The sequence below is a fragment of the Mus caroli genome, unplaced genomic scaffold (genome assembly GCF_978045245.1).
Source record: "Mus caroli unplaced genomic scaffold, Mus_caroli_1 scaffold_9, whole genome shotgun sequence".
In the NCBI taxonomy this organism is placed as follows: domain Eukaryota; kingdom Metazoa; phylum Chordata; class Mammalia; order Rodentia; family Muridae; genus Mus; species Mus caroli.
In genome coordinates, this window is record NW_028227264.1 from 106,945,674 (window position 1) to 106,972,015 (window position 26,342).

General features: G+C 39.8%; 1 protein-coding gene across 5 annotated transcripts in view; it reads left to right on the top strand.

Annotated features, from left to right (window-relative positions):
- Positions 1-26,342, top strand: part of Lin7a (lin-7 cell polarity scaffold A) — a 147,313-nt gene that overhangs the window by 105,501 nt on the left and 15,470 nt on the right. For all 5 annotated transcript variants that reach the window (XM_085843135.1, XM_085843134.1, XM_085843136.1 and 2 more), the window contains one exon: positions 22,522-22,740. In XM_085843135.1, coding sequence (XP_085699261.1) covers positions 22,522-22,740 — 219 coding nt within the window. The remainder of the gene's footprint in view (positions 1-22,521; positions 22,741-26,342) is intronic.

Below are 26,342 nucleotides of genomic sequence, written 5' to 3' on the forward strand. Positions count from 1 at the left end.
GTGCAAGCACACACGCACTCGCGCACACACACACACACACACACACACACATACACCAGTGATTGCACTCAGATAAACTTTGAAACCTACAATAAACACATGAAGTAAACTTCAATCTTTACTGTGATGTTATTTGATTATCAAGTGTAAAATGTGATGGTTTGAAAAAATCAGTCCCACTTAAATCTGAATGAGCTCGTTGGCTACATCAGCATCAATTTCCTGGGGTTTATGTTATTTTATAGTCTTATAAGATGTCAGCGTGCTGCAAAGCTGGATAAAAGGTACAAGAGAGGTCCCTAAAGATTTCCTTGCCCTTTTTTTTATAAAGCTACAATTATTTTGTAATTTTCTTAAAGGAGAAACTTCCAAACATTCATCCTCAATAGCCTACTAGTACTGTCGGGACAAGAGAAAGGTAGGAGCAAGAAAGCAAAGGACAGAAAGAATGACCAAACAGAAGCATGAGAATCTCAGTCGTATGCCCTATTGAGAAGAGGTGTGTCTAGTTTCTGAAATCCAATCATCCTTCCAGAGCCCCCTGGCAGGACAACTGTAGTAACATTTACCTCACTCCATAGTCAAATTTAAATCAAGTTGTTGGTACAGTGTATGCACATTGCTAATTACTTTTTGAGCATAACAGATGAATGAATAACGATGTGGGAAAGGAAGGGAAATAGTCATCTTGGTACCTGGCCTTTTTCCCATTTTATAAATGCCTATGCTAAGTTAAGGGTGAGATTCACAGCTCAAATTAGCTAGGCAGAGCGCTTTCAGGTGTACTGTGAAGACTAATGAAGAATTAGACCTGTGGTTAAAGTTGTAGCTCGATGCTGAAGTATTTGCCCAGTATGTTCAAGGCCCCCCAAGTTTGGTACCCAGCACCAAAAAAAAAAAAAAAAAAAAACAACAAAAACAAAAAACAAAAAACAAAACAAACAAAAAAAGTTATAGCTCCCCAACAAAGAAACTTAAACTCAAATCTTATTCATTTGCTCTTTGCATAAACTTTCTAAAATAATTAAAGGGGGTTTTAATTCCTGTGAAATATATCACAAGATATTTCTGCAAGTTTAAGTCCTACAAAAAAAAAGCCTTTCACCATGGACAGCAATAATTTTTCTCTATTGTTTCATGAACAGACCAAGAACAGGCCCCCTACATAGTTCAGTGATGCTCCATAAACATTTTTTGGATGCCAGGCATCACTGTAAGGACGTTACATAATGAGTGGATTATTTTCCTCATAATGATGTTTTGTGGCCAGTGCTGTTAATATCATTTCCATTTTACAAATGAGGAAAGGGACCTTTTCCAAGCTCCTAACAACTATTGAATGGCAGAGCTGGAGGTTCTGACTCAGGCCACCTTTACCATTTAAAAGCAAATAAATATTCTAGTCATAAATAACTCGTGCATGCTATAGAAAAGGACGAAGACTTCTTAACCTTTACGGGCTTACACTTGCCGTGAGGAGAAGGTGAAGTGTTCTCATAGCTACTCTTGACCTTTCGAAAGTTTAGAGCCACAAGAAAGGTCGTAATATTTTGAAAGAGAAGTGCCCTTTCATTTAAATGTCTCGGAGTACTGAGGAGTGGGGAACAAACATTCAGCCTGATTGTGTCTAAAATTGTTTCATACCTCCCTGGTCCATCACTGCACCTTTTTTTTTTTTAAACTGGGTACCTCAGTGAAGCTTGAACAGCCTTCCCTCCGGAAGGTGAGCAACCACTGCAAACCCATCTGGCTCTTAGAAGGGTTGGCCATTGGCTTGGGGCACTTGGACCCTCTGTTCCCCTCTGGGCTCAGTGTGAGCATCCCCAACTTAGTTCTCGGATTTCAGGTCTGGAATAAAGCTATTCTCACATCCTCTCTCTGCATGTGAGCCATTTGCAGGTTGCTAACCACTCTTGACAGCCAAGCGTGGGAGATTGCTTGGGCTAGAATTAAACAGGAGAGCAAACTGGAATCTCTGTTATGTGTGGAATATTTCGGTTCTCGGGGATGACATCATGGGATCGCTCCCATTTGTGAAGGAGCCAAGAGATGTGCAGTTCTGTCTTATAGCAGTCACCTTCTGAATGACACAGGCATAGCTAGGCTTGCGACCTGGAGCTGGCCTTACACTGCCCCCATCTGTCCAAGTCACCTCATGACAGAGATCTTCAGTTTATAAAAAAACAGAAGGAAATACTGTACTATCATGCTACAAACGGCTGTATGGGTCACAGGCTAGACATGGGTTTGGGTGTTCTATTTAGTGCCTGGTGTGGTCCTTTCCATAGTTGTTGTTTCTACCACTTACTGTTTGCGGTTGTCCTCACTAATGTTCCCTAAACAGTGCTTTTCACCCGTTCAGTTATTTGTAGAGCAAATATTATGTACCAGCTGCCAAACTAAATCCTGCATACAGATCAGTGAACAAACCAAACGTCTCGCAGCTCCCTGGAACTTTGTCTAACAGACTGTAAGAAGGCAGTGTTGATGATAGCAAATATATTGCATACAAGCGTATATGTAAGTAACCATGATGAGCTACATCAGTACTTTCTCAACCTAAGGAAAGTTCCCCCAAAGATTCTGTCCAGCTCCACGTTGATTAGAAAATCTGATTTTCCCTTTATGTGTGTATTACAATTATATATGTATTTCTTAGAGCACCTGTAACAAATGGCCACATACTTGGTGGTTTTGGAATTGACTCTATTGTCACAGTTCTGAGAGCCAGAAGTCCCAAATAAGTTTTGCTGATCCCAAGCCAACCAGCCAACAGATCTGTGCTCCACCTGATCTCAAGGAAATAATCTGATTCTTGGCTTTTCCAGTCTTTGTGGGCTGTCTGCGTTCTTCCAATTGTAGCTTACCCAGACCCGGCAGTCCTCTGCTGTGTATGTGTTAACCTTTTATTAAAGGTCCTTAAAGTCTCTTGGAAGTTTTAGAATATTCCAGCCACAGTAAAATCATTTATATTCTGACTCTGATTTATTGCCCATAAAGTGAAAGTAGCAACGCCTTTTCAGTAAAAGTAATCTTCAGGTTAAGTGAGAGACAATATATTAGTCTGGCATTATGCTGGATACCTTTGATATACCCAGTGACTGCTCCTGTCTTAGAATTTTGTCTTTCTAAGGAGTTAACTTCTAACCCCATTTAAATACTTCATTATTCATTTTGTCTGACAGGAAACAATAAAAATACCTCATCAAAAGCAATTGGATAGTAGTTATTGGTAAGGTTATCAGAAAGTCACTAGAATGTCCTGTGACTGTATACCTTCAGGACCAATGTAACAATAGTGCCCTACGTTTCTCTGCTGATGACAATCAAGATTAAAAATAATAATAATAAGGCATTGAAAGTATATGCCATAATGCCTCTCCAAAGACAGCATCCCTGCTGTTATTAAATTATTCAGGAGCCTTCTCACCAAGATCCCAGATAAGTTCATCCATATTTCCTATCATAACACAGTCTTGATTTGTAGATGTAAGCATTGTAAACACAATAATGATCTTTCTGCTATAGACAAGAAACATACAGTTCACCTCAAAGGAATATATTCTTGCTCTTCATATTCTGCCTGGACAAGTTTGTCATCATCCATTTGTTAACTCACATTTCTTTAATCATTCATAAGCTTTAAGATTTAAGCATTCACGGAGTATCAGAGTGATGAGGTTAATAGTGTGTCCTACATTGGAAAGTATCATAGCACGAAGTCTATAGCTCAAGTAGGATTGGAAGGATTTACAATAAAGTCCTATAAATCCTGTTTGGGAGCTTGCATTTATCAATTAAAGTAGAAAATTTGACCCAAAATGGCTTTATTCATACTTAGGTTACTCTGGCAAGAATTTTATGAAGAAAGCATGGAATTCAGACTAGGAAACTCTTAAGATTTTAAAGAGATTGAAATCTTAAGTAATGGGAGAATACAGATTAAAATCCATAGTGGGAAAATACTGACTAGGGTGAAAAGAAAAGATTTAAAAATTATTTTGGACAGCATGATACCAAGAATAAGACCGGCAGTTGATTGAATATGATAAACAAAGGACCGGAACTGGCCAATGACGGGTTTCCTCAAACCTGTATTTTGCCTTGTTGTTGTCGTTGGTGGTGGTGGTGGTGGTGGTTGTAGTGGTGGTGGTGTTGATGATGGTGGTGATGGTGTTGCAAGAAAAGGTGGTGGTAAAGGGAAGAAGACAAGTAACTGGCTACTCAGCTGTGTGTAGTATCTGTAGGCTAATCTATGTGAAATGGTATGGGAATAGAGTAGTAATTTAATATTAGCATTTGTAAGAGCAAAACAAAACATCGATTGAGTTCCACCAAACTAACAGCAATTGAATGTAAAAATCTTTATTATTATGCTGGGCGAGGTGGCACACGCCTTTAATCCCAGCACTATGGAGGCAGAGGCAGGTGGATTTCTGAGTTTGAGGCTAGCCTGGTCTACAAAGTGAGTTCCAGGATAGCCAGGTCTACACAGAGAAATCCTGTCTCAAAATGCCAAAAAAAAATCTTTATTATTATTACATATTCTTATTATTATGTTTTTACAATTTTGACTGTATAAGCCTGCAGTGAATTGCATGTATAATAATAAGAATGTCTTACCCTTCAAATATTTTGTATTTTGAACTGGATAAATATTTGTTGGTAATGCTATTCTACATATTGGAGGATGTTTACCTCAGTGACCTAACTCCCCAGCTCTCTATACCTGCTAATTAGAAAGTTGCCTCAGTATTTACAGTAGATGCTGTGCAACCAGGATCTGGGTTCAAAGCCCCATATAAAAGCTTGGTGCAACCCTGGGAATTTATGTGCCTAACACTGAGAGGATGGAAATAGGAGAATTCCCCTCAGGCAGCCAACCTAGTTAGTTGATAAGTTCTTACACACACACACACACACACACACACACGTACACACAGAGACACACACTACACACTGACATTCTATCCCATTTGCACACGCAAATAAGAAGTGCCTTCAGAGTTGCCCACTCTGAGATGCAAAAAGTACGCCTGTTTGAGAGCCATGATCTTCAACTAAATCAGCAAATTTCAGAAAGACTGATACAAACCAAAGAGCAAACTGGCTTACTAAGATCTAATTCCACAGATTATATATCACATGGTATATGAGAATAGAAAGGGTAAAGGCACAGTAACTCACAGCTCACGATGATTGGACCGGCCATAGGCTTCATCTCTAGGAGAAAACAATTTTGTGAGAATATCACTTTAAAGCTCCTAATAAGACTTCCAAAACGAATTATCAGCCTTGCCCCACATGCCTGATGCTGGGGAAAAAAGAACATTTCAAAGAAAACACAGCCCAAAGGAGCTTGTTGTAACTGAGAGTCCTAGGAGCATAGAGTTTCTTTGTTTTGCTTTAGTTTGGGTTTTTAGCCTTGTTTTTCATGAGTAGAACTGGCTGCACTACTCCTAACTGGATTTACCCTCAACTTCAGATGATTTGTAGAAGTATTGTGCCAACACATCACAGAAAGAAATACAACAAACGTTTGCCGCTTTGCTCTTCTGCTCAAGTCTAGAAAATCCAATAGAAGTCTATAACTAAACTCCACAGGGAACCTCCCGGCTCTCCAGGTGTAAGATGGGTCTAAAAAGAGATCAGCTTTGGCTCCAGGGCCAGCCGCCGCTGTACCTGCTGATCCTGAAGTTCTTGTTTTTGTTTCCAAGTTCTTTAAAGATTTTGTTTTGGGGGGGTGGAGGTGGGCAGGGTGTCCCATATTTAATCTAAATCCTCTCACACCTTAAATAGTCTTCAAATTTCACTTCCTAACACAGAGTCATAAAGCTAGGCACACACGTGTGCTTTAAGAAGCTCTATGAAAATCGCAGTTTCAAAAGGAAACCCAGAGCCATCGAGGCACCGGGCTCTGAAAAGAACTCAGGCTTCTCATGGGGGGACGGAAGGAGTTGGAAGGCCAGAGCCAGAGGACCCGGGTTCCAGGCTACACTACCCCATGAAGAGTGACCTAGAGCTCATTTCCAACCTTCAGCCTGCTTATCCCTTCTACTCTGACCTGCCTTCTGAGTTCTGGCTCAGTGCGAAGGATCGGTGGGGCAAGTTACAAACGTTGCTTGCTGGCTTTGTTCTTGCTCCTGCAGAATGGAGACAGATTCCAGAGAATCTGGAGAGTCGCTCAGTTCAATCAGGTTCTGCTAACTGTGGTCCCTGTGAGAAGCAGGCTCCTTTTAGGCTTCCAAAGTCCAAGTCGAATGATAATTGTTCTCTTTGCTGGTGGCTCTTAAGCAACGTGATGATGCCTTCCCAAAGTGCTGCCCGTGCTAAGGCGATGGAGTTGTAGCTGGTTACCCGAGACTAATATTTTTTTTATTGGATATTTTCTTCATTTACATTTCAAATGTTTTCCCTTTTCCAGGTCTCCCCTTCAGAAACCACCTACCTGTTACCCCCTCCTGCTGCCTCTGTGAGGGTGATTCCCCCCACCCACCCACACACTCCCATTATCCCGCCCTGGCATTCCCCTACACTGGGACATCGAACACCCTCAGGCCCAAGGGTCACACCTCCCACTGATGACCAACAAGGCCATTCTCTGCCACATATGTGGCCAGCGCCATGGGTCACTCCATGTGTATTCTTTAGTTGGTGGTCCAGTCCCCGGGAGCTCCGGGAGTGTATGGCCTATGGACAGTGTTGTTCTCTTGATGGGGCTGCAAACCCCCTCAGCTCCTTCAGTCCCTTCTCCAACTCCTCCATCAGAGACCCCCTAGCTCAGTCCAATGGTTGGCTGTGAGCATCTTCTGGATATATGCCCAGGAGTGGTATAGCTGGGTCCTCAGATAGTACTATGTCCAATTTTCTGAGGAACCACCAAACTTCTTTCCAGAGTGGTTGTACCAGCTTGCAATGCCCCTTCTGTATTTGTCAGGCTCTGGCAAAAACTCTCAGGAGATAGCCATATCAGGCTTCTGTCAGCAAGCACTTCCTGGCATCCACAATAGCGTCTGAGTTTGGTAACTGTATTCGAGATGGATCCCCAGGTGGGGCCATCTCTGGATGGACTTTTCTACAGTCTCTGCTCCACACTTTGTCTCCACTTTTCCTCCTGTGAGTATTTTGTTCACCCTTCTAAAAAGCATTGAAGTATCCACATTTTGGTCTTCCTTCTTCTTAGGCTTCATGCGGTCTGTGAATTGAATCTTGTGTATTCCAAACTTTTGGGCTAATATCCACTAAACAGTGAGTGCATGCTGTGTTTGTTCCTCTGTGACTGAGTCACCTCACTCAGGATGATATTCTCAAGTTCCATCCATTTGCCTGCGAATTTCATGAAGTCATTGCTTTTAATAGCTGAGTAGTACTCCATTGTGTAAATGTACCACATTTTCTGTATCCATTCCTCTGTTGAGGGACATCTGGGTTGTTTCTAGCTTCTGGCTGCTATAAATAAGGCTGCTATGAACATAATGGAGAATGTGTCCTTATTACATATTGGAGCATCTTCTGGGTATATGCCCAAGCGTATAGCTGGATCTTCAGATAATTCTATGTCCAGTTTTCTGAGGAACCGCCAAACTGAATTCCAGAGTGGTTGTACCAGCTTGCAATGCCACCAGCAATGAGGGAGTGTTTCTCTTTCTCCACATCCTCACTAGCATCTGCTGTCCCCTGAGTTTTTGATCTTAGTCATTCTGACTGGTGTGAGATGAACTCACAGGGTTATTTTGATTTACATTTCCCTGATGACTATGGATGTTGAATATTTCCTTAGGTGTTTCTCAGCCCTTCAAGTTTCCTCAGTTGAGAATTCTCTGTTTAGCTCTGTTCTCCATTTTTTAATAGGGTTATTTGGTTCTCTGGAGTCTAACTTCTTGAGTTCTTTGTATATATTGGATATTAGCCCTCTATCAGATGTAGGGTTGGTGAAGATCTTTTCCCAATCTACTGGTTTCCATTTTGCTCGATTGACAGTGTCCTTTGCCTTATAGAAGCTATGCAATTTTATGACTTCTAATTTGTCAAATCTTGATCTTGGAGCATAAGCCATTGGTGTTCTGTTCAGGAACTTTTCCCCTCTGTTTGAGACTTTTCCCCACTTTCTCTTCTATTAGATTCACACCACCCTGAACGCACCTAATCTCATCTGAGACTATTTCTACACATTCTGTTTTTATGTGGCTTCTGTCACATTAGGTGACAGCGATGCGTGAGATGCTGCACTCTGTATGATGTTGACTGTCAATCACATATTGTCTTATGTCATCAATGTTGAAAATATATTTTCTTTCAGGTTTTTGCACATAGTTGGTGTATTCCACAAACAAGTCAATTTCATTCTTATTGGCTTAGTTTATTTTTTTAATATGTATGTATTGTGTGGACATGTTATGTGTGCTGGGTATGCATCCATGCATATGTGCATGTAAGTGGTTGTGCATATGGAGGCCAGAGAAGCAAATGGATATCTTCCTTTATCACTTTCTACCGTAGTCTCTGAAAGGGTCTCTCACTGAACCTAGAGTTCAATACTTTGCAGATCCACTGTCTGGCCAACAAGCCACAGTAATCTGTCCCTGTACGCCCCTACCCCTAACATTGTGGTTCCAGGTATGCACAAGTGAGCCAGCTTTTGCCATGGGGGCTAGAGATCTGAGCTAAGATATTCCTGCTTATGCTGCAAGCACTCTTACCCACTGAGCGATTTATCCAACTCTTTAATTCTCTTTTTAACATAATAATACAAGAATTTGGGTATGTGAAAATTTTACTATGTGTGTTCAATTATTCTAAGACTAGAATGGCTCAGACAGAGTCATGCAATTTCTTTTTTATGACTTTTCAGTTATTTATAGGAATGTCATACCTTCAGCAAAATATTTATCATTATCTATGATTTGCCACTCTCCCTAGAAGCGAGTGCATTCCTCTGCCTAACAGATTCTCTGCTCAGTTATTCCACCATCTCTTTAGTTTGGGAAATGTTAGATAGAACCAGCAGTGAATAAAATGAATATGTATTGACTAGTGCCCAGAGTTCCTACCTTTGCAAATGTGTCCCATCTTCTAGTCTGCCTTTCGTTCTAGGCTATAGGATCTTTATTTTTAACAAGCAGAGGTGCCTTAGGCAGGCAAGGAAGGACAGAGATGCATCTTCACACAGTGCATATAAACATTATCCCTATAGTTGGGGTCACCACAACATGAGGAAGGGTTGTATCCTAGGAAAGGTTGAGAACCACTGGTGCAGGGACTCAAGGATTAGCAATCCAGTGTACAAACTACAAGTAGAGGCACATCAAGAAAGGTAAGTTACTAGGCTGAAGATTTGGAGTTTAGCAATACTAGAACACTGAGCAATTTAAAGCAAGAATAACATATAATCTTATTTGAATTTTTGAGTCATTCCTGAGATTATAGGGTTTAGGCAGTGGCCTTGAAGGATACAGAATTGGAGGAAAGGCAACCTGTTTGAGATTTAATTTGATGTGAAGAGAAGAACTATATCTCAGTATGAGTCTGTCATGGAGAAAATAAATAATAGTGTTTCTTTGTTACAAAGGAATGCTATCTGGGGGTGGGGAAGAGGAAAGGCTCAATATTAGTTGTACCAAAAGAGAAATACAAAGCTGACTCATTTCACTCTCAGAAAAAAATCCCTAGGTCGATTGATTTGTAACTCCCTCTGCAGTCTCTCATCTGTCAAGATTGAAAAAGCGCTACAGTTTTTCATCTCAGGAGCCATTAAGTGAAAAGCAAAAATTAAACTTGAAGTATTTTGCAATCCTTCCCTACCATTTCCCAGTCAAACATTATTCTGTAAAAATGTGGATTGATAGCCAATAGACACAACTATGAATTATTTGCCAGCCATGTAACTGACACACAGGCAAAAAATAAATAAAAAATAAAAATAAACCATAGAGAGGAAGTAGGGGAAAGAAAAGCACTCACATTCCAGCTCAGGACAGATACAAGGAAGAATCAGACCTGGTTGTGACTGATCAACGGGTCCGTGCTTCAGAGGGTCAGGCCATGGAAATAACCCCCCAGACCACACTTCTGTACTCATGACTACTGATGGGACTCAGCTGAAATCATTTCCTTCTCAGCTGAAATCTTTTCCTTTCCCCTAAATAGCTGAGGTAATCACAGCAGTAATTTTTTTTTCTTTGTGCACAAATTAGGTAAAAAACAATGCCTCAAAGTGCCACTTAAGGAACATTATCGTTTCTTCTACTTTCTTTGGCTTATTACAGGATGCTATACAATGTCCTACCAGGTAATGTTCATTAACACACACGCATGCACGCACGCACACACGTGCATACAAAGACCAAATCAGACAAAAATAAAACTCTTTACTATTTTCTTATTCTATTCCCTCTTCTCCCAAGGAAATAACTTCACGGTGGATTTTTTTTTTCTTGAAGTAGAAACCCAGGCATGCTTGCACGCACACACACACTTCCATTTTTTTTCCTTTTTTTAGTCTCCCATTTTAAAGAGTAGACCATGAGAATTTACTGAAAGGTCAGGCTCTAGCAGTAGACGTGTGATTCATTAAAGGTGTGGCCCTAGAAAGTTTTATAACCCCTACACAATCCCAGTTTCTTTATTTATAAAATGGAGTTGCTAAGACTCTTTAAAAAGTTCCTGATCATAAAAATTCAACAAATGTTGAGTCATAGTATTAAGTGATTTTTAATGGATAGTTTCATGCACATCTGTATTATTCTTTAATTGGATTACTTGATCAGAAATATGTCTTAGAGAGCTTGTCTTTCAGCATATAGACTTTTGTCCTAATCTCACATATATTATTCTGTGATACATGGGTTCCATGATTGATACAACCTTCCTCTATTGCTGGATATTTATTACTTAGTTGCATTTTGTTTGCTTGTTTGTTTCCATTAAAAAATGGGGTTTTAGCAGGGCACTAGTGAGTGCTACTTTTAGGATAGGGACACCATATTTATTGCTATATTCATTAGGCTTAAACTTCAAAACTAGCACACTCGACATTAGGCGGGCAAATGCTAGGACAGTACTATATGCTATGCTTGGTCTAGGGGGAGGTTAGCAATGTGGCTATACTCCTCCAATTGCAGACAGTGTCTGCCAGAGCCCTGTGTGTTACTACTTACCAATAGATTTTAAACAGAAGCATGCAAAAACAAGATGACTGAGTTCTGAGTCTGGAGGACACAAGAAATAAAGAGCAGACTCTTTCTCCCTCCCTCTCTCACCATTCCTTAGTTACTTGTAGTTCTTTGTGTAGGTCATTGTGACCTCCTAAGTCTTTCCCCATTCTCACCGATTAGCATGTCTGTTCTTACTGTCCTTGTTCGGCTAAAGTTTAAACAGCTCAAGTGTTGGTATGACTTTATGGGTGTGCTCCTGCATCCCTAGGAGACACAATCTCACAGCAAATCCCTGAATCTTCTGTCTCTTTCAACCTTTCTACCCTCTTTTCCAAAATGATCCCTGAGCCTTAGGAGCAGGAGGTATGATGTAGATGTATCCTGGTGAGTCCTGAAAAATGTACATACAAGTATAATGATATAGACTAAGTAGATTCAGTCTATATATTTAGGAAATACACACACACACACACACACACACACACACATATACATATATATATACATCTATGTAAAAAAATTAATGAAAAAAAATGTACATACTGGTAGATATTTGGACATGGATTGAGGAAGTAGTTAAGGATGCCTCTATAGTCTGTAGTCCTGGCTAGCCACATGATCAGTTTAGCAGGAGGCATTCCAAAGTGAGCTAGAAAGTTAGAAAGTTTGAGCAAGTTAGAACATTTGAAACACCTGAAAATTCTTTGTATTAATCAGTGATAACAAATGCAAGGGATCATCTGCAACTGTGCACTTAATCAGAAAAGCCTTTGTATGTAAAGCCAAGAGATATTGGTCAGTGCTCTTGATATGTCCTCTAAATTTTTATTTCTGCAAGAAGGCAGCTGCAACATTGAAGCCCTGCAATTAGACTAGATGTTGTAACATTCGATTATTCATGCAATACAGAAGCAACAATGCCCATCCATTATATACACTTGACCAGAAATACATTTGACAGCCCCAGACTCAGAGAACAGGTGCAGAGACACACTTCCCCTTAATTGTCTGGACATCTTGAATTCCAAATCAGTTAGATATTAAAAGGGATCTTTTGAAGAGGATGGTTCGAATCGTGCAGCCATGTATTGTTTCTAAGATACCCTTTAGAAAACTGTTAGCTCAATGAGATTGCTAAAGTAGGAGTCTAATAGAAAAAGAAATCCTTCTTGAATGAATACTAGAGGTCATTGCTACATAATGGTTGCTGTCATCTGGGAGAGGAGACAGTGTGACCTATGTTTTGTTTAGGATAGCAGGATTTCCCCCAAAATGTCGTAAAGGCTTAACCCTCTTTTCTAACTTGTGGAATATCCCACAGAACTTTACAGCTTTAGACCTGTACCTATTATAGTGGCAAACCACTCCCAGTTGAAATTATCAGTGAAGACAAAAACCTAAACCTTTTAACTTAGCTTTGAGGTTGTCAGATAGTATATGGTACACAGAACTACTTCATAGAATTCCAAGGCCCCCACTTGCCTGGATCAAGGTGCAGACAAAGGAGGAAATGCCTCTTAATACTCCAGCTGCCTTTGTTGTCTTGGCAGAATCCCAGAGAGAGCAAAAGGACTTTAGTGTGCTCAGAGCTACTCTTTCCAATCCCACCACACACACACACACACACACACACACACACACACCTTAGGTCTATCCCTCTCTTTTCTTCATGCAGCCCTATTGTGTCCAATGGTGATTCTGACCTACCCAACTGCTTGCCTTCTTCTCAGGAAATTCCAGCTCCTTAAGGGTTGGTAATTATGTTATTCAAATTGGTGAATGAATGCTAGGTACATGTGCATTGCTCCAATTCTGGGACATCTTCCCAGTTCTTAATAAGTGATCAATTATTTCTGCTTCCCTGGAATGAAAGCCTTCCTTGGATCCTTCAGTACTAAAAGCAGGACAGCAGGAACCTGGGAATCAAGGTGGAGGAAAGATTAGGTTCTAAAGGTCACAGTTAATTAGCCATTTCTTCACAACTTGAAGCCCATCCTGGTGCCAATTTCTAGTCTTTCTGTCCCCTCACACAGGTGCTGTTCCATGCTTGCGATCTCATTGAGGAATGACACTAAAGTTTGTCTCTAAATGTATTTGGTGTTTTTATCTAGGGCTATAGTAGTGTTGGGTATTGGAAAATAGATTTTGGGTGAATGTGGAAAGAGGTCCTCCATTGCTGCAACTATTCCCTCTTAGATATGATGGAGGAGAAGGTTTTTTTTTTTTTTTTTTTTTTTTTTTTTTTATAGATATGTGAGAGAACATAGCCAGAGGCAGACACATCTGGAAGAATCCATAATAGTCATGACCCTGAGCTATATGAAGAGACAAGAGAGGGGAAGGGGAAAGGAGCAAAGAGGGGGATCAGGTGCAACAGTCGAAAGAATGAAGGTCCTAAATGGTTGGATTTTATAGGGAAGAGCAACTCAGAGCTCTGGGCTGGAACATTCAGAGTAGAGTTCTGGGTTGCTGTATGCAAGCCAGGAGGGCCCTGAAACATGTAGAGACTGAGATTATACTGGGAGAACTTGGTGGCCAGTGATATGTGACACAGGCATCCCAGTACGGGGGAAAATGAACACTCCCCAATGCTCCTCCAGACTTACAATTCAAAGTAGAGAATCAGGTCACTATAGGGTCTTTGGTGGGGACAAGGGTTGTTGGTTGCTTTTGTTTTGTTTGTTTTCATTTTTTGGAGAAAGACATAGACAGAGGAAGTTGGGTCGGTAAGGAGATGGTGTCTGAGTGGCACACACCTAGAGAGCAGAGATGGGTGTAAAATGTATCTCAGAAGCACAGATTCACTGTGAAACCCCATTGCAAATTTGTCCCTAGAATCTCAAGATTAATAGAGTGTCAAAAAATCACTTGGAGCAGGGAAGGGTTCTCTAATTCAAGAAACCTGGTAAATCTAGAAAAAGGGGCCTGGGAAGTAGTCAAAAAGTTTTCTATTCTGGAATGATATTAGCCATTACTGGGAATACTCAGCGAGTAAAAGAACATAAGGTGATTGATAAGCATCTCTCAGGGCCAGCCTTTCGTGAGGGTTGATGGAACATAGAGGCCAAAGCTATAGACAAAGAGATCTAGTTCTATGGAGATATCTAGTTCTAGAAATCAAATTACTGTAGTTTCAGGAATTGTCACAGTTCAATCAAAATAAAGGAGTGTTAGAAAATGGTGGGATGCTGACTTCTGACTCCTACCACTCAGTGTCAGGATCTCTCTCTCTCTCTCTCTCTCTCTCTCTCTCTGTATCTGTCTCTCTCTCTGTCTCTGATCTCTCTCTGCCTCTCTGTCTCGTGTGTGTGTGTGTCTGTGTGTCTGTGTGTCTGTGTGTCTGTGCCTGTGTCTCTGTGTGTGTCCGTGTCCGTGTCCGTGTCTGTGTGTCTGTGTCTGTGTCTGTATCTGTGTCTGTATCTGTATCTGCATAGATACATGAATGTGTGAAGGAGAGGGTTGGGTTCTGTCTTCAACCCAACTACTACTGAGGATTTTCCCCTCTGTGAATGCTAGCACAAGGGTTAAGTAAAGTTAGTCAGGGCATCACAATGGCTATGCTATGGAGTTGCTAGGACACAGTACTACAGGGAGGATGTAGAGTCATTATGAAGTATTACCACTATGACATAGTGGCAGCACTACTTGAGTACAGCACAGTTACTGTGAAGTGTGACTGCTGAGACACCATAAAGTTACTACGAAGCATCACTACTGAGGTGCAGTGACAATGAAGCAGTACTACTGAGATGTCATAGAATTACTATGCAGTATCACCAGTGAGGTGACGTCACGACAAAGCATTACTGCTGAGATGCCGTGGAGTCACTGTGGAGCATCACTACTGGGGTGCAGTTGCTACAAAGCAGTACTACTAAGAAGCAGCTGCATACACTTCCAATTTTAGTCCCCAGATCTGAAAGACAGTCGGAGATGAACTAAATGTTAGATTTATGAATCTCTTATTTCTGGCAGGATATTTTTTTCTGAATCACTTGTTCAATTTAGGTCCCCCCCCCCCCGACTTAGTGCTACTATATTGCATTTCCCCTTTCATGATTCAAAACTTCCTCTATTTGTAACTACTCTCCTAAGATGAAAATATGTACAATTACACACACTTTTCTCCATTAACCTCCAAGGTCTTTTCTAGTGTTCAGTTACTTGATGATCTTCCTCTCAAGTAAATCTCCCACATAACAGTCTTGTCCTTGGCTAAGAATGATACTGAGGAGGAACAATGAGAGATGGGGTTTTTTGTTTTGGTTTTGGGTTTGGTTTTTTTTGTTGTTGTTGTTGTTGTTGGGTTTTTGTTTTTTGGGTTTTTTTGTAGCTGTTGTTGCAGTTGTCGTTGTTTTAGAATAATTATCACTTGTAATTACCATATCAGTGTGTATGTATGTATGTATGGAAATGATGCAGCTAAATTGTGTGAGGGTAAGTAAAGCTGTAGACTCCTATAGTTTGAAGCACATTTCCCACAGTCTATTAATTTATGCAGTAAACCTTTGATTTCCAGAATATATAAAGCAGACTTATATTTTATTGTGCAACTACATTTTTTTTTCAGTTATTCTTAAGCATTTGAATGCATACAGGAATACTGACAACGAAGTAACAAGAAAACATGGAGTTAATATTAGTTGGACCCTCGTAACTTCCAGACATTCTTTCAAATGTTAGTGATGGTTTTACATAGTAGGTATTCTATACTCAGTTTTCAAATAAGGAAAATGGAGTCCAGAGATATAAAGCAGCTCGGATAGGTTCACAGATCTGATAGCTGAAAAAACTCACTCAGACCAAAGAAGGGTGGTTCTTTAGTTTAGTAGAATATAGACAGTGATAGAGATAGATAGGTAAGTAGATAGATAGATAGATAGATAGATAGATAGATAGATAGATGATAGATAGATAGATAGATAGATAGATAGATAGATAGATAGATAGATAGATAGAGATGGATGATTGATAGATACATGAATATAGATACATGGATAATAGATAGCTAAATAAATATATGTTAGATTAAAAAAAGAGACTGAATGAGTAAATAGATTTATTGACTGCTTACTTATTGGGCAAATAATAGAAGCTGGCTCAGAGATTGCTAAACAAGTCTCATCTCTCCGTGTAGACTCTAGTAGCAGAGCATGATTGTGAACTGACAAATTATAGTACTCGGAGATGGATATTAGCGTGTAGGCAGGGACAAAAGTACCCAGAGGGGACATTAGCATATTGTTTCCAAGGAAGAAATGTGACACTTTTCATACACTTGCCACGTTTCTTAAGCAGAAGATAATACTGTTAGAAAGGGGAAATTAGCATATTTGAGAAAAGAGAAGGATCAAAGAATCCGAGAGTTCTTTCCTGAACATATCTTCAAATGTTCAAAAATATTCCTAATTAAATACCAACTCAGCAGAGCTCCACACCAAACTAAAGATGATTAGATTTCCCACATCTGGCCACGCTGAAATAACATCATCAAAAGCACCCTTCAGAGGGCATTGGCTTTTCTGGGTTTGCCACAGTTTAGAACGTGACATACAAATGTAAGCTGTACATCAATACTGGCTAGCTGGGTCTGAGTTTTATACATGGTCAAATGCTTAGGTCAAGGTGCTGTGCCTCTTGACATAACACACCATGGAATCACCAAGCCATCTGTCTTAGTTAGGGTTTTACTGCTGTGAACAGACACCATGATCAAGGCAACTCTGATAAGGACAACATTTAATTGGGGCTGGCTTACAGGTTCAGAGGTTCAGTCCATTATCATCAAGGTGGGAGCATGGCAGTATCCAGACAGGCATGACACAGGCAGAGCTGAGAGTTCAATGTCTTCATCCAAAGGCTTCTAGTGGAAGACTGACTTCCAGGCAACTAGGGTGAGGGTCTTAAGCCCACTCCCACAGTGACACACCTATCCCAACAAGGCCATACCTCCCAATGGTGCCATTTCCTGGTCCAAGACTGTACAAACCATCACACCATCTCCATTCACAAAGTTCTTCAGCCACAACTTAGAAACCACTGGTCAAAAATATGGCCCTCTACACAAAAGAAAACTCCATTCCCATATTTGCTTTTAATTATTTTGTTTTAGACTCTATTCACAGGGAAGCACTCCGTTTCTCAGAAGAGCTAGATGTCAGTTTGTGTCTGCGTTTTTCTTACTACCAGAAATATGATGAATTTTTTAAAACTTTTCCAAGACCTGTGAGACGTATATCTAATGCACACAAAAAAAATGAAAGAAAATAATCCTTGCAGTAAGTAGATATACTATAATATACATATTTATGCATACATATTCATATACATAGATGTCCACATTCAAATGTAATAAGATTAAAGCAACAGAAGTGCATAAAGCCATCATAAGAATAAAGGGATCCATTCTCATCACAACAATACAATTTCATGCTCTTAAAAAGAACTTAGTTTTCTATTATTGTGTTGAAATTGATCAAGGGTTTGAATTATGATGATGCTTGCAAATATCTCATGTTTCCTTTATTCTCAGGATTATACAGCCATGTTTAGTATGTGCAAATAAACAGCATGGCACTCTGCCACACTCAAGGGCTTTCCTGTTGCCGGCAAGTGTGCAGCTTACACTTTGAAAGACAGCTGGGTGCACACTACTTAGAGTCAGCATTTTATCAATTTTAATATATTCCTGTAAAGTGATGAGCAGAAAAATAGTCGCAATCATCTCTGCCCAGGAAAAGACTTGGTTTCTGTGTGACTACACAGGGCCTTTTCAAAGCTGAGAACCCTAACTCAAGACAGTGAACCCTTCAGTCATTTCCCACTGCTCCAGCATTAGCCAGCTCACACAGTTAGCTGGGGCTTTGCTACCATTAGTTCCTGTCCTTTCACCCAGAGAAAAACAGACCAGCCATGTGTCTCATTTCTGGATTAGTTAAAAAAGTAGGGTGGGATCATTTTAAAAGCACTCATCAGTAATGAGACCTGAAACAAATAGCTTTTTGTGTTGAGCTAGGTCCCAGTTGATTGAATCCCTATCTCTTTATTTTGGAAAAAAAAATCGATAAATGGGAATATTCTTAAAGGTCTTTTCTGAGACAACACTCTGAGCTACTTAATTGCACTAAAGTATCATAATCTCATAGCTTCCCTAGCCTTTACTCCTTGATAAGATCACCTGGCTCCCAATGCAAATGAGAGATGTCACTTAGAAACCTGGGCATGCCATGGACAACCCATGAAGCATGCTACCTCTTGGTTACCCAGTAGTACTTCAGGATGCTACTCAGCAGCAAACTAAGTCAAGATAAGGCCAATATGATCTCCATAAGAAATGCCTAGTTAGTGGAACAAAGGGAAGGAGAAAGCAATGAAATTTTAATTAATTTCATAGAAGAAAAGCCTGGAAAAACATCTCTGAGCATTGTCAGTTCATGCTAATAGTGCATATATACAGTGTGTAAAATTCTTTCCTAGACCAGGTGGCTCCTCTAGCTGATGGCCTGGCAAGATAAAAATGCAACTATGTCACAAAGGGAGGCACACATTGTGAGCAAATTCATGTAGGCAGTACAATCCAAATTCCTTTTTAAAGGGATTCTCAATCACCCCGAAAATAGATCGTACTAGAAATAGCATTTTGATATCTCTCTGTGTGACATAGCTAAGGTATTCAAACCTCAGAATGTACCAGAGTTTAAAGGTTGATTCATGAAGCAGCCACGACTTTGCTATGTTTCCAATAAATCAGCCAACTTAAAGGTGTCCTAGTACTTACTACCGCACGAGACTGCTAACACAACAAACGTACAGTGAATTAGTTGTTGAGCTCATTTCTTTTCCAGGTTCCTGAATGGAAACATGCACGTATGCATGTATCTTACAGGAAACACAGCTCTTACAGTGTTTCATAAGAATTGCAAAAGAAGTAATAAATTGTTTGGTTTTTTATATTGATTTCAATAAGTATTAAATATTTTAAGTCAGACAGATGTAAAAGTTTGCAGAACTGGGACTTCCATTCTTCTCAATAGACTTGATTCACTCCCATGCACGTTCACAGTACCCTCTGAATGACTACCACAATGCTTAAAGGTGAATAATGAGCCACTCCATGTCTGTCCTAAAGTCTTTCACCTCATTAAATAAAACCAAATTCTATGAAGTATAAAATCAAGTTCTTGAGACTGACCAGCTGGCCTCAGAGGTCGCTGAACCAACTACTAACCAGGAAAATCTGATGGGTTGGCACACACCTTTGATCCTGCCACTTGGAAGTAGGCAACAGTTATCCTCTGTCTCTCTACCATACAGGGCGTTCTAGACCAGCCCGTGATCCATAAGACCTCTACAAAACCAAACAACAACAGGAGCCCATAGAAGTTTTAATGTGGAAAAATAAAGAAGGGTTTGGATAAACAAATCACACTTTCATTTGAAAGCAACAGTCCACGTTGTAATAAATCATCTTGGGAGGCATTGCAAAGTAATTACCAACAAATAAAGAGGAGGTTTCTGTGGTCAGTATGTTCTCTTGTCTTTTATTTACTTGGAAATTGTGTTAGCTATACACACTAAGATAAATGCTTAATAACATTCTGATTAGTGACTTCAGTGATTGGGTGAATAACAAAAAGAATGTCCTAATCGGGGAAACACGTTTGTTTTCTTGGGCTTTAGCCAGAAATAAAAATTCTCTCTACGCAAAGGCTGTGTAAACTATTTCCCTTTAATCCTCTTTTTCTTTTTAATCCAGACTTAGGGATATAGCTACATAAATTGTCTTTCTGGCTCACTCTGGCCATTTTGTAAACCTGTCTTATCTGTTTGGGACTCACACAAACTGGGTCCTCACAGGCAGGCAGCAAGTGACAGCTGACCAAATTGATAAATTGAAACTTTTTTCCCTCAGCCCATACCCACCTACTGAAGGCAAGGGATTGACTTAAACACACCGTCTAAAGTGTCCGAAGCTGTATATCAGTAATCATGAATCTCAAGCTTAACTGATGTCCTCCTGAGGTCTGATAGATGTGCCCCCCTTTATAGTTCATATTGGTGCATCTTGAGTTCTTATTACCCTTGTGCTGTGAAAAGAAATCTTACCCCAGGAGGAAGGAGGCTTGTCTTCACCACTCTAGATGTTCTGATAATATTTGAGCTTCACCTAGGTGCTATTTATGTCTTCTGTCATTTTCCCCACCCCTCAGCACTTAATCCAAATAACTAGGCAAAAAGCCACTGCACTTAAATCTTGGAAAATGGGGTCGTACTGTCTGTGCCTCAGTGTCAGCTTAGAGGGCTGACACTGCACAACTCCTTTAAAAGGTCCTATGACATCTAACTGCAACATTCTTTGTGTTAACAGCTCCCTTCTTCCAGCCTAGAGAATCCCTACAGGGCTTGTCTTCAGCAGCTCTTGGTTCACTTGAAACAATGATAGTGTTCCCAGTCACTTGTCCATGTTGTGATGTTCAAAAGATGTTTTGAATCTCAAAAGCTCAAACTCTAATCGATTTCTGTGTATTCTATTTACATACTTGCAGGTACATACCTTATATGTCACATTTGCAGGTATATATATAGTGTTATGCTTAGTAAAAAACACTCATTATAGTTGGGCAGTGGGGATGCATGCCTTTAATCCCAGCACTTTGGGAGGCAGAGGCAAGCAGATCTCTGAGTTCGAGGCCAGTCTGGTCTACAGAGTGAGTTATAGGATAGCCAGGGCTACATAGAGAAACCCTGTCTGGACAAAAACAAACAAACAAATAAACAAACAAACAAAAACTCCACTCATTATAATAGACTATTTTTTTTCCAGTTAGTAATAAGAGCACCCTCCAGAAAAAAAATGTGCTAGGTCAAAGTTCATTTCCCCACATCCTTGTCCATACAACATATGTAAATTACCGTTCTTAATTTTAAAATAAAGTATGTTAATCTATACTTCTTTGATTATACGAAGGAGAGATCACTTCTCTTCCTGTACATGGATTTAGGGGACATTTGTGTTTTGTAATTTAATCACATTTATCACTGGTTCACTCTGCTGATGGACTTTTAAGAGCACCTGTGAAAGACTAGACAGATCCACGGATGCACTGTGGACATTCTCCAGATTGCTTCCTTTTCTTGTGCAGTGTTTGAAATACAGAAACTTAAACTCTGGACATCTGCTCTGAGGTCCCACTCCTCTCTGACTTTTTTTTTTTTTTTTTTTTTTTGGTTTTTCGAGACAGGGTTTCTCTGTGTAGCCCTGGCTGTCCTGGCTTTATTGATGAATCCCCTTGCCACCTCAAGATGGCAAACATCCCTCTAAGCCTTTGAAAGTCAAAGCCTTAAGCTTTTTTTGTTTTGTTTTGATTTGTTTTGTTTTGTTTTTATTTTTCAAGACAGGGTTTCTCTGTATAGCCCTGGCTGTCCTGGAACTCACTTTGTAGACCAGGCTGGCCTCGAACTCAGAAATCCACCTGCCTCTGCCTCCCGAGTGCTGGGATTAAAGGCTTGTGCCACCATGCCCGGCAAGCCTTAAGCTTTTGAATGAAATCACTGAATGTAGTTTAGAGAGTTCAGAGGTATCAATTAGCTTTGATTATTTATTTGTTTCAGCATCATTTACCTAATGATCTATTCCTTGTGTCTAAATTTCAGGATTTGAATCACTGCTGACACTTAGTAGGGGTTATTCTCAGGGAGAGAAAGCTTCCCTTTATTGTGAATTTTAACTTTCTTGTTTTCATTTATTTAAGTAAGATATTTACTCTTTCAGGTGAAATTTAGAAATTCCATTTTTATTCTTTAATTTAATATTAGGTCTTTGCCATCTTTAGCCCCCTTAACTCAAGCTATCTAATCCACCCTGTGTCCTAATATAGCCTAACCACCCTGAAGTTCAGTTATGAACATAAATAATAATTCTGATTATTGCTATGATGATGATGATGATGATGTTTGAGACACAATCTCCTGTATCCTAGGTTGACCTTGAACTCGCTATATAGCTTAAGCATCTGATGTTCCTGCCTCATGATTAGCATCTGCCACCAAAGTTGTATGTGATATTGAAGATAGAACCTAGGGCAGCTTTCATGTTAGGCAAGCACCCTACAAACTGGCATACAACACCAGACCCTTGATTTTGACTTTTTTTTTTTTAAATACAGTTTTCACATCATATGTCAGGCTGACCTGAAGCCTACAGTGCACCCCAGGCTGACTTCGAACTCTCAGACACTCTCCTATTTCAGTCTTATAAGTATTGGAATTTATGGACAAGAGCGTCATAGGTTTGGCTTTATACTAGGATAACAATCCTAGAGTCGTCCCTGGAGAAACAAATGAGTGAACTCTCTCCTTGTCTTCTCAGAGTGTGGAAGGGGAGCACCATGAGAAAGCCGTGGAACTTCTCAAGGCTGCTAAGGACAGTGTGAAGCTGGTGGTCAGATACACCCCAAAAGTCCTGGAAGAGATGGAGGCTCGTTTCGAGAAGCTGCGGACAGCTCGGCGTCGACAGCAGCAGCAGTTGCTCATTCAGCAGCAGCAACAGCAGCAGCAACAACAACCACAACAAAACCACATGTCATAGGTGAGACTCACCCTCCTCCTCCCCGTGTACAAGCTCCTGACATCCTAAAGGTATCTCCCTAGTCAGCCAGCATAAAATTGCCAGGCAAGATAAACACCCAAGGACAATTAATCGAAAGAAAGATGATGATATTCGAAAAAGTAAACAGGTTGTCCTGTTTCCATGAGTCATTCAGCTACAGTCTCCGCATATGGAAGATATTTTTGGAAAATATAATGCTATGGGAGAGGTACCTGCTAACTCCAGGATGCCTGTTTATAAACTATGATAATGCTATTTTTTTTCCAGATCTATACATGAATGGCAAGGTGATTCTAGTCCCCACTCATCCCCTTAGCTAGCCACTTTCACAGAGTATACAAACTGCACAATTCTATGGTGCTATTCCTGGCTATATGTACTTTAGATTAGAAAGATACAGTGGATTACGAAGTGTGTTGCACATGAAGAGTGCAATGACAAAGTAAACAGTTAACACAGCATGAGACACTGAAGGGTTTGAATTCTATCTGACTCTCCTACCTTCTCCCAAATCCCACTGCACAACAAACAGTGACATGTCAAGTTTTGTGGATATTTTCAAGAAAACTGAAGAAAAATGTGTTAATATCAAAAGTCCCCCCCTCCCGAAGTGCCTACTATGTGTCAGTGACACCCTCATCACATAACGCTTCATCCTCTGAAGAAACTTTCAAGAAATTTACCATTAAAGACACATCTCTGGGATGAGCAGTCTAAAGCTTCCTTCAGCCACCATTAACGTGTGGCTTGGAATCAGGGTTCTCCTCCTGCCACTATCAGATCCTCTGAAGTCACTTTTATATATTTTCCAAACTATTCATTGGAAAAGATCAATTTGATCAGAATGCATTTGTGAACCAGGATGTCTTTAAGTGTGTCTTGGGAAGGACATTCACAAGTTCTTGGGAAAGTGGCAACAGATGTTGGGTGTTTTTCAGTTTTCCTTACTGAAACTGAAACTTACTGTTTGCTTAGCAGAAATATTGATCTTGACATGAGACATGCCTCTTTTTTAATGACACTTGTGAAAAAAGAAAAGCTATATAAAGAGTGGTTTTGGTTGTTGGTCTTTCTTTTGTTTTTATGTATATTTAGGGACTGGAGAGATGGCTCAGTAGCTAAGAGCACTTAATGCTTTTCCAGTGGACCTGGGTTTGTTCCCAAAACTCACATCGGAGAGCTCCCAAACACCTATAATTCTAACTCCAGGAGTTATGATGCCCTCTTCTGGCTTTTGTTGGTACATCACACACATAGTACACATGAGCATTAGACACATGTAGCTGTACACACACTCACACAACACACACAATACATAGGAAGATAGATAGATAATAGATAGATAGATAGATAGATAGATAGATAGATAGATAGATAGATGGATAATGAGAAAATACATATACATACATATATTTTTTTAATTATATTCCGTCCCCAAAAGTATATTAATCCAACATCAGATGTCTTTGCCTTTTGGCACAGCTGCATCCAGGTACTGTCCAGTGAGCTCCAGAGGTAAGCTTACCTTCATGAGGCTACATTCTTCTAGGAGGGGATAATTAATAATAAGCAAGAAAATAAGCCAACGGCCTTCTGAGAGCAGGACTTTAAAAAATTAAAACAAGGCTGTTTGAATGGAGACTACCTTAGACACAGTTGTCGATGAACACCCCTCAAAGGATGTAGCATCTGAGAGGAAGCCGAGTAGGAAAAACCCCCAAAGAAATAATAAGAGAAAATAGCCAGTGTGGTAGCTTATGAGCTCTTTGATATTTGAACAACTAAAAGATAGCCTAGAGAGCTGAGAACAATGAGGAATAACGATAGTGGTGGATTATGAAGTCAAAAGGACAGGTAGGGACTGGGTACAGAAAGCCTAGCAGCACTAAGAGAAATTAATGTTTTTGCAATGGTGGAGAATTACAGGGTTATAAATGAAATAGAGAGAGATGGGATGGCTTAGAATAGAATGATGTGGTTGGGACAGACACCATTAATAGATAGCATTAATAGGCAAGTCATTTAGCCTAAAGCCTTCTCCTTAGTTACCTATTCTGTACCACCAGAATCCTAACAAAAGTCCTTTGGATAATCTCTGATCAATCCCTAATATTCTTTCTGCTAATACTATTGTTTCTTCCATCCCTGTTAATGCAAGCTATTCATCCCTCTTCTCCAGAATGATTTATGACATTAGCCCTGAGTAAATTTGCTCAGGGGTATTTTGAAAGCAACAGGTTGATCTCTTAGACCTCACTGAAAACTGCCATGTTTTACTGCTCCCATTATCTTTGAAAATACACAGTTTGGTCCTATGAAGCCGTTTGTATTTCTATTCCCTGTTCAGTCTTCATTAAGTCACCTCAGGATTTCCTATGGCCCATTACCAAGACTTACATAATTAATCAGAAAAAAAAAACTGTCCTATCTTGTTGTGTACATAGATGTGGTAGAGTTATGTTCGCTTGAACATGACCTTTGTATCTATGCCCATCAAGAGAGCTACTGCAGAGCACAGTGCCTACCCCCTTGAGATTAAATGGTAGTGATCATGTGAAGAACAATCAAGACATACCAAAGGCATGTCACCCATGGATTTTATGGTGAATTCAGTCAAAAGGAACTACATTAGCTCTTGCTTAATTTTTAATTAACTTGATCTTTAGAGGGTCAAAAAGGACTTGCAACACTTAATAATTTATACTAGTTGATTTTTTTAATTTTTTTCAGGCTTACCAAATCTATTCAACTGGAAACAAATCTTGAATTTTTTTGGTCAACATTCAAAGACCACATAATCAAAACACTTGTCAGAAGACCATCTCACTATGTATCAAATGAAATAGAACATGTAATGCTTTCAAAATAAGATGTAGTATGTGCTGAGAATATAGATATTATGAAGTCACTACAAAACGGGAAGCAGATAAAAAAGAAAACCATATTGAATGTAAGCTATACAGGAGAGAATTGTCTTTTTATACCTTCTTGAGTTTTAAATTCTGCTGAACTAAAATCTGTTTTTCATTCTCACTTCTGTGTTTGTTAAGTGAGAAGACTAGACTGCATTTCCAAAAATGCAAAAACAGGAATATTCTGCCATTACATTAAAGAAATCCAAACAGAAAATATGATTATAGGGCTGGCCATCACATAGCATGCTTTTTGAGAAAGTGCTATGTTTATTTGGTTATTACAGATTTGTTTAGTTTTAAAAACATGACTTCATGTATACATTTGGATTTTCACTCTGATTTTCAAAGATTAAAAATAAAGAGGAACACTTACACTTTTTCAGATATTAATATTCCAAAAAACATCCTGAGACCAACGCCTGATCCTGCGCTCCATTGTGGGGCAAGGAGAGGATGAAGAACTCATCAGCTATGAATCCACCACAAAAGAGCACGGTGTCCGGCATTTGTCAGCTGCCTCACTGACCCTTCCCTTGCCCTGTAGACCTCTGTTTCTTTTACTTTGTCACTTCTGAAATCCTTCTCTACCTCCTGTTAGTAGCAAGGAATTGTTGCCAAAAACACTGACCTAGACACTGAGAACAGTAGATCCCAAAACACTGACCT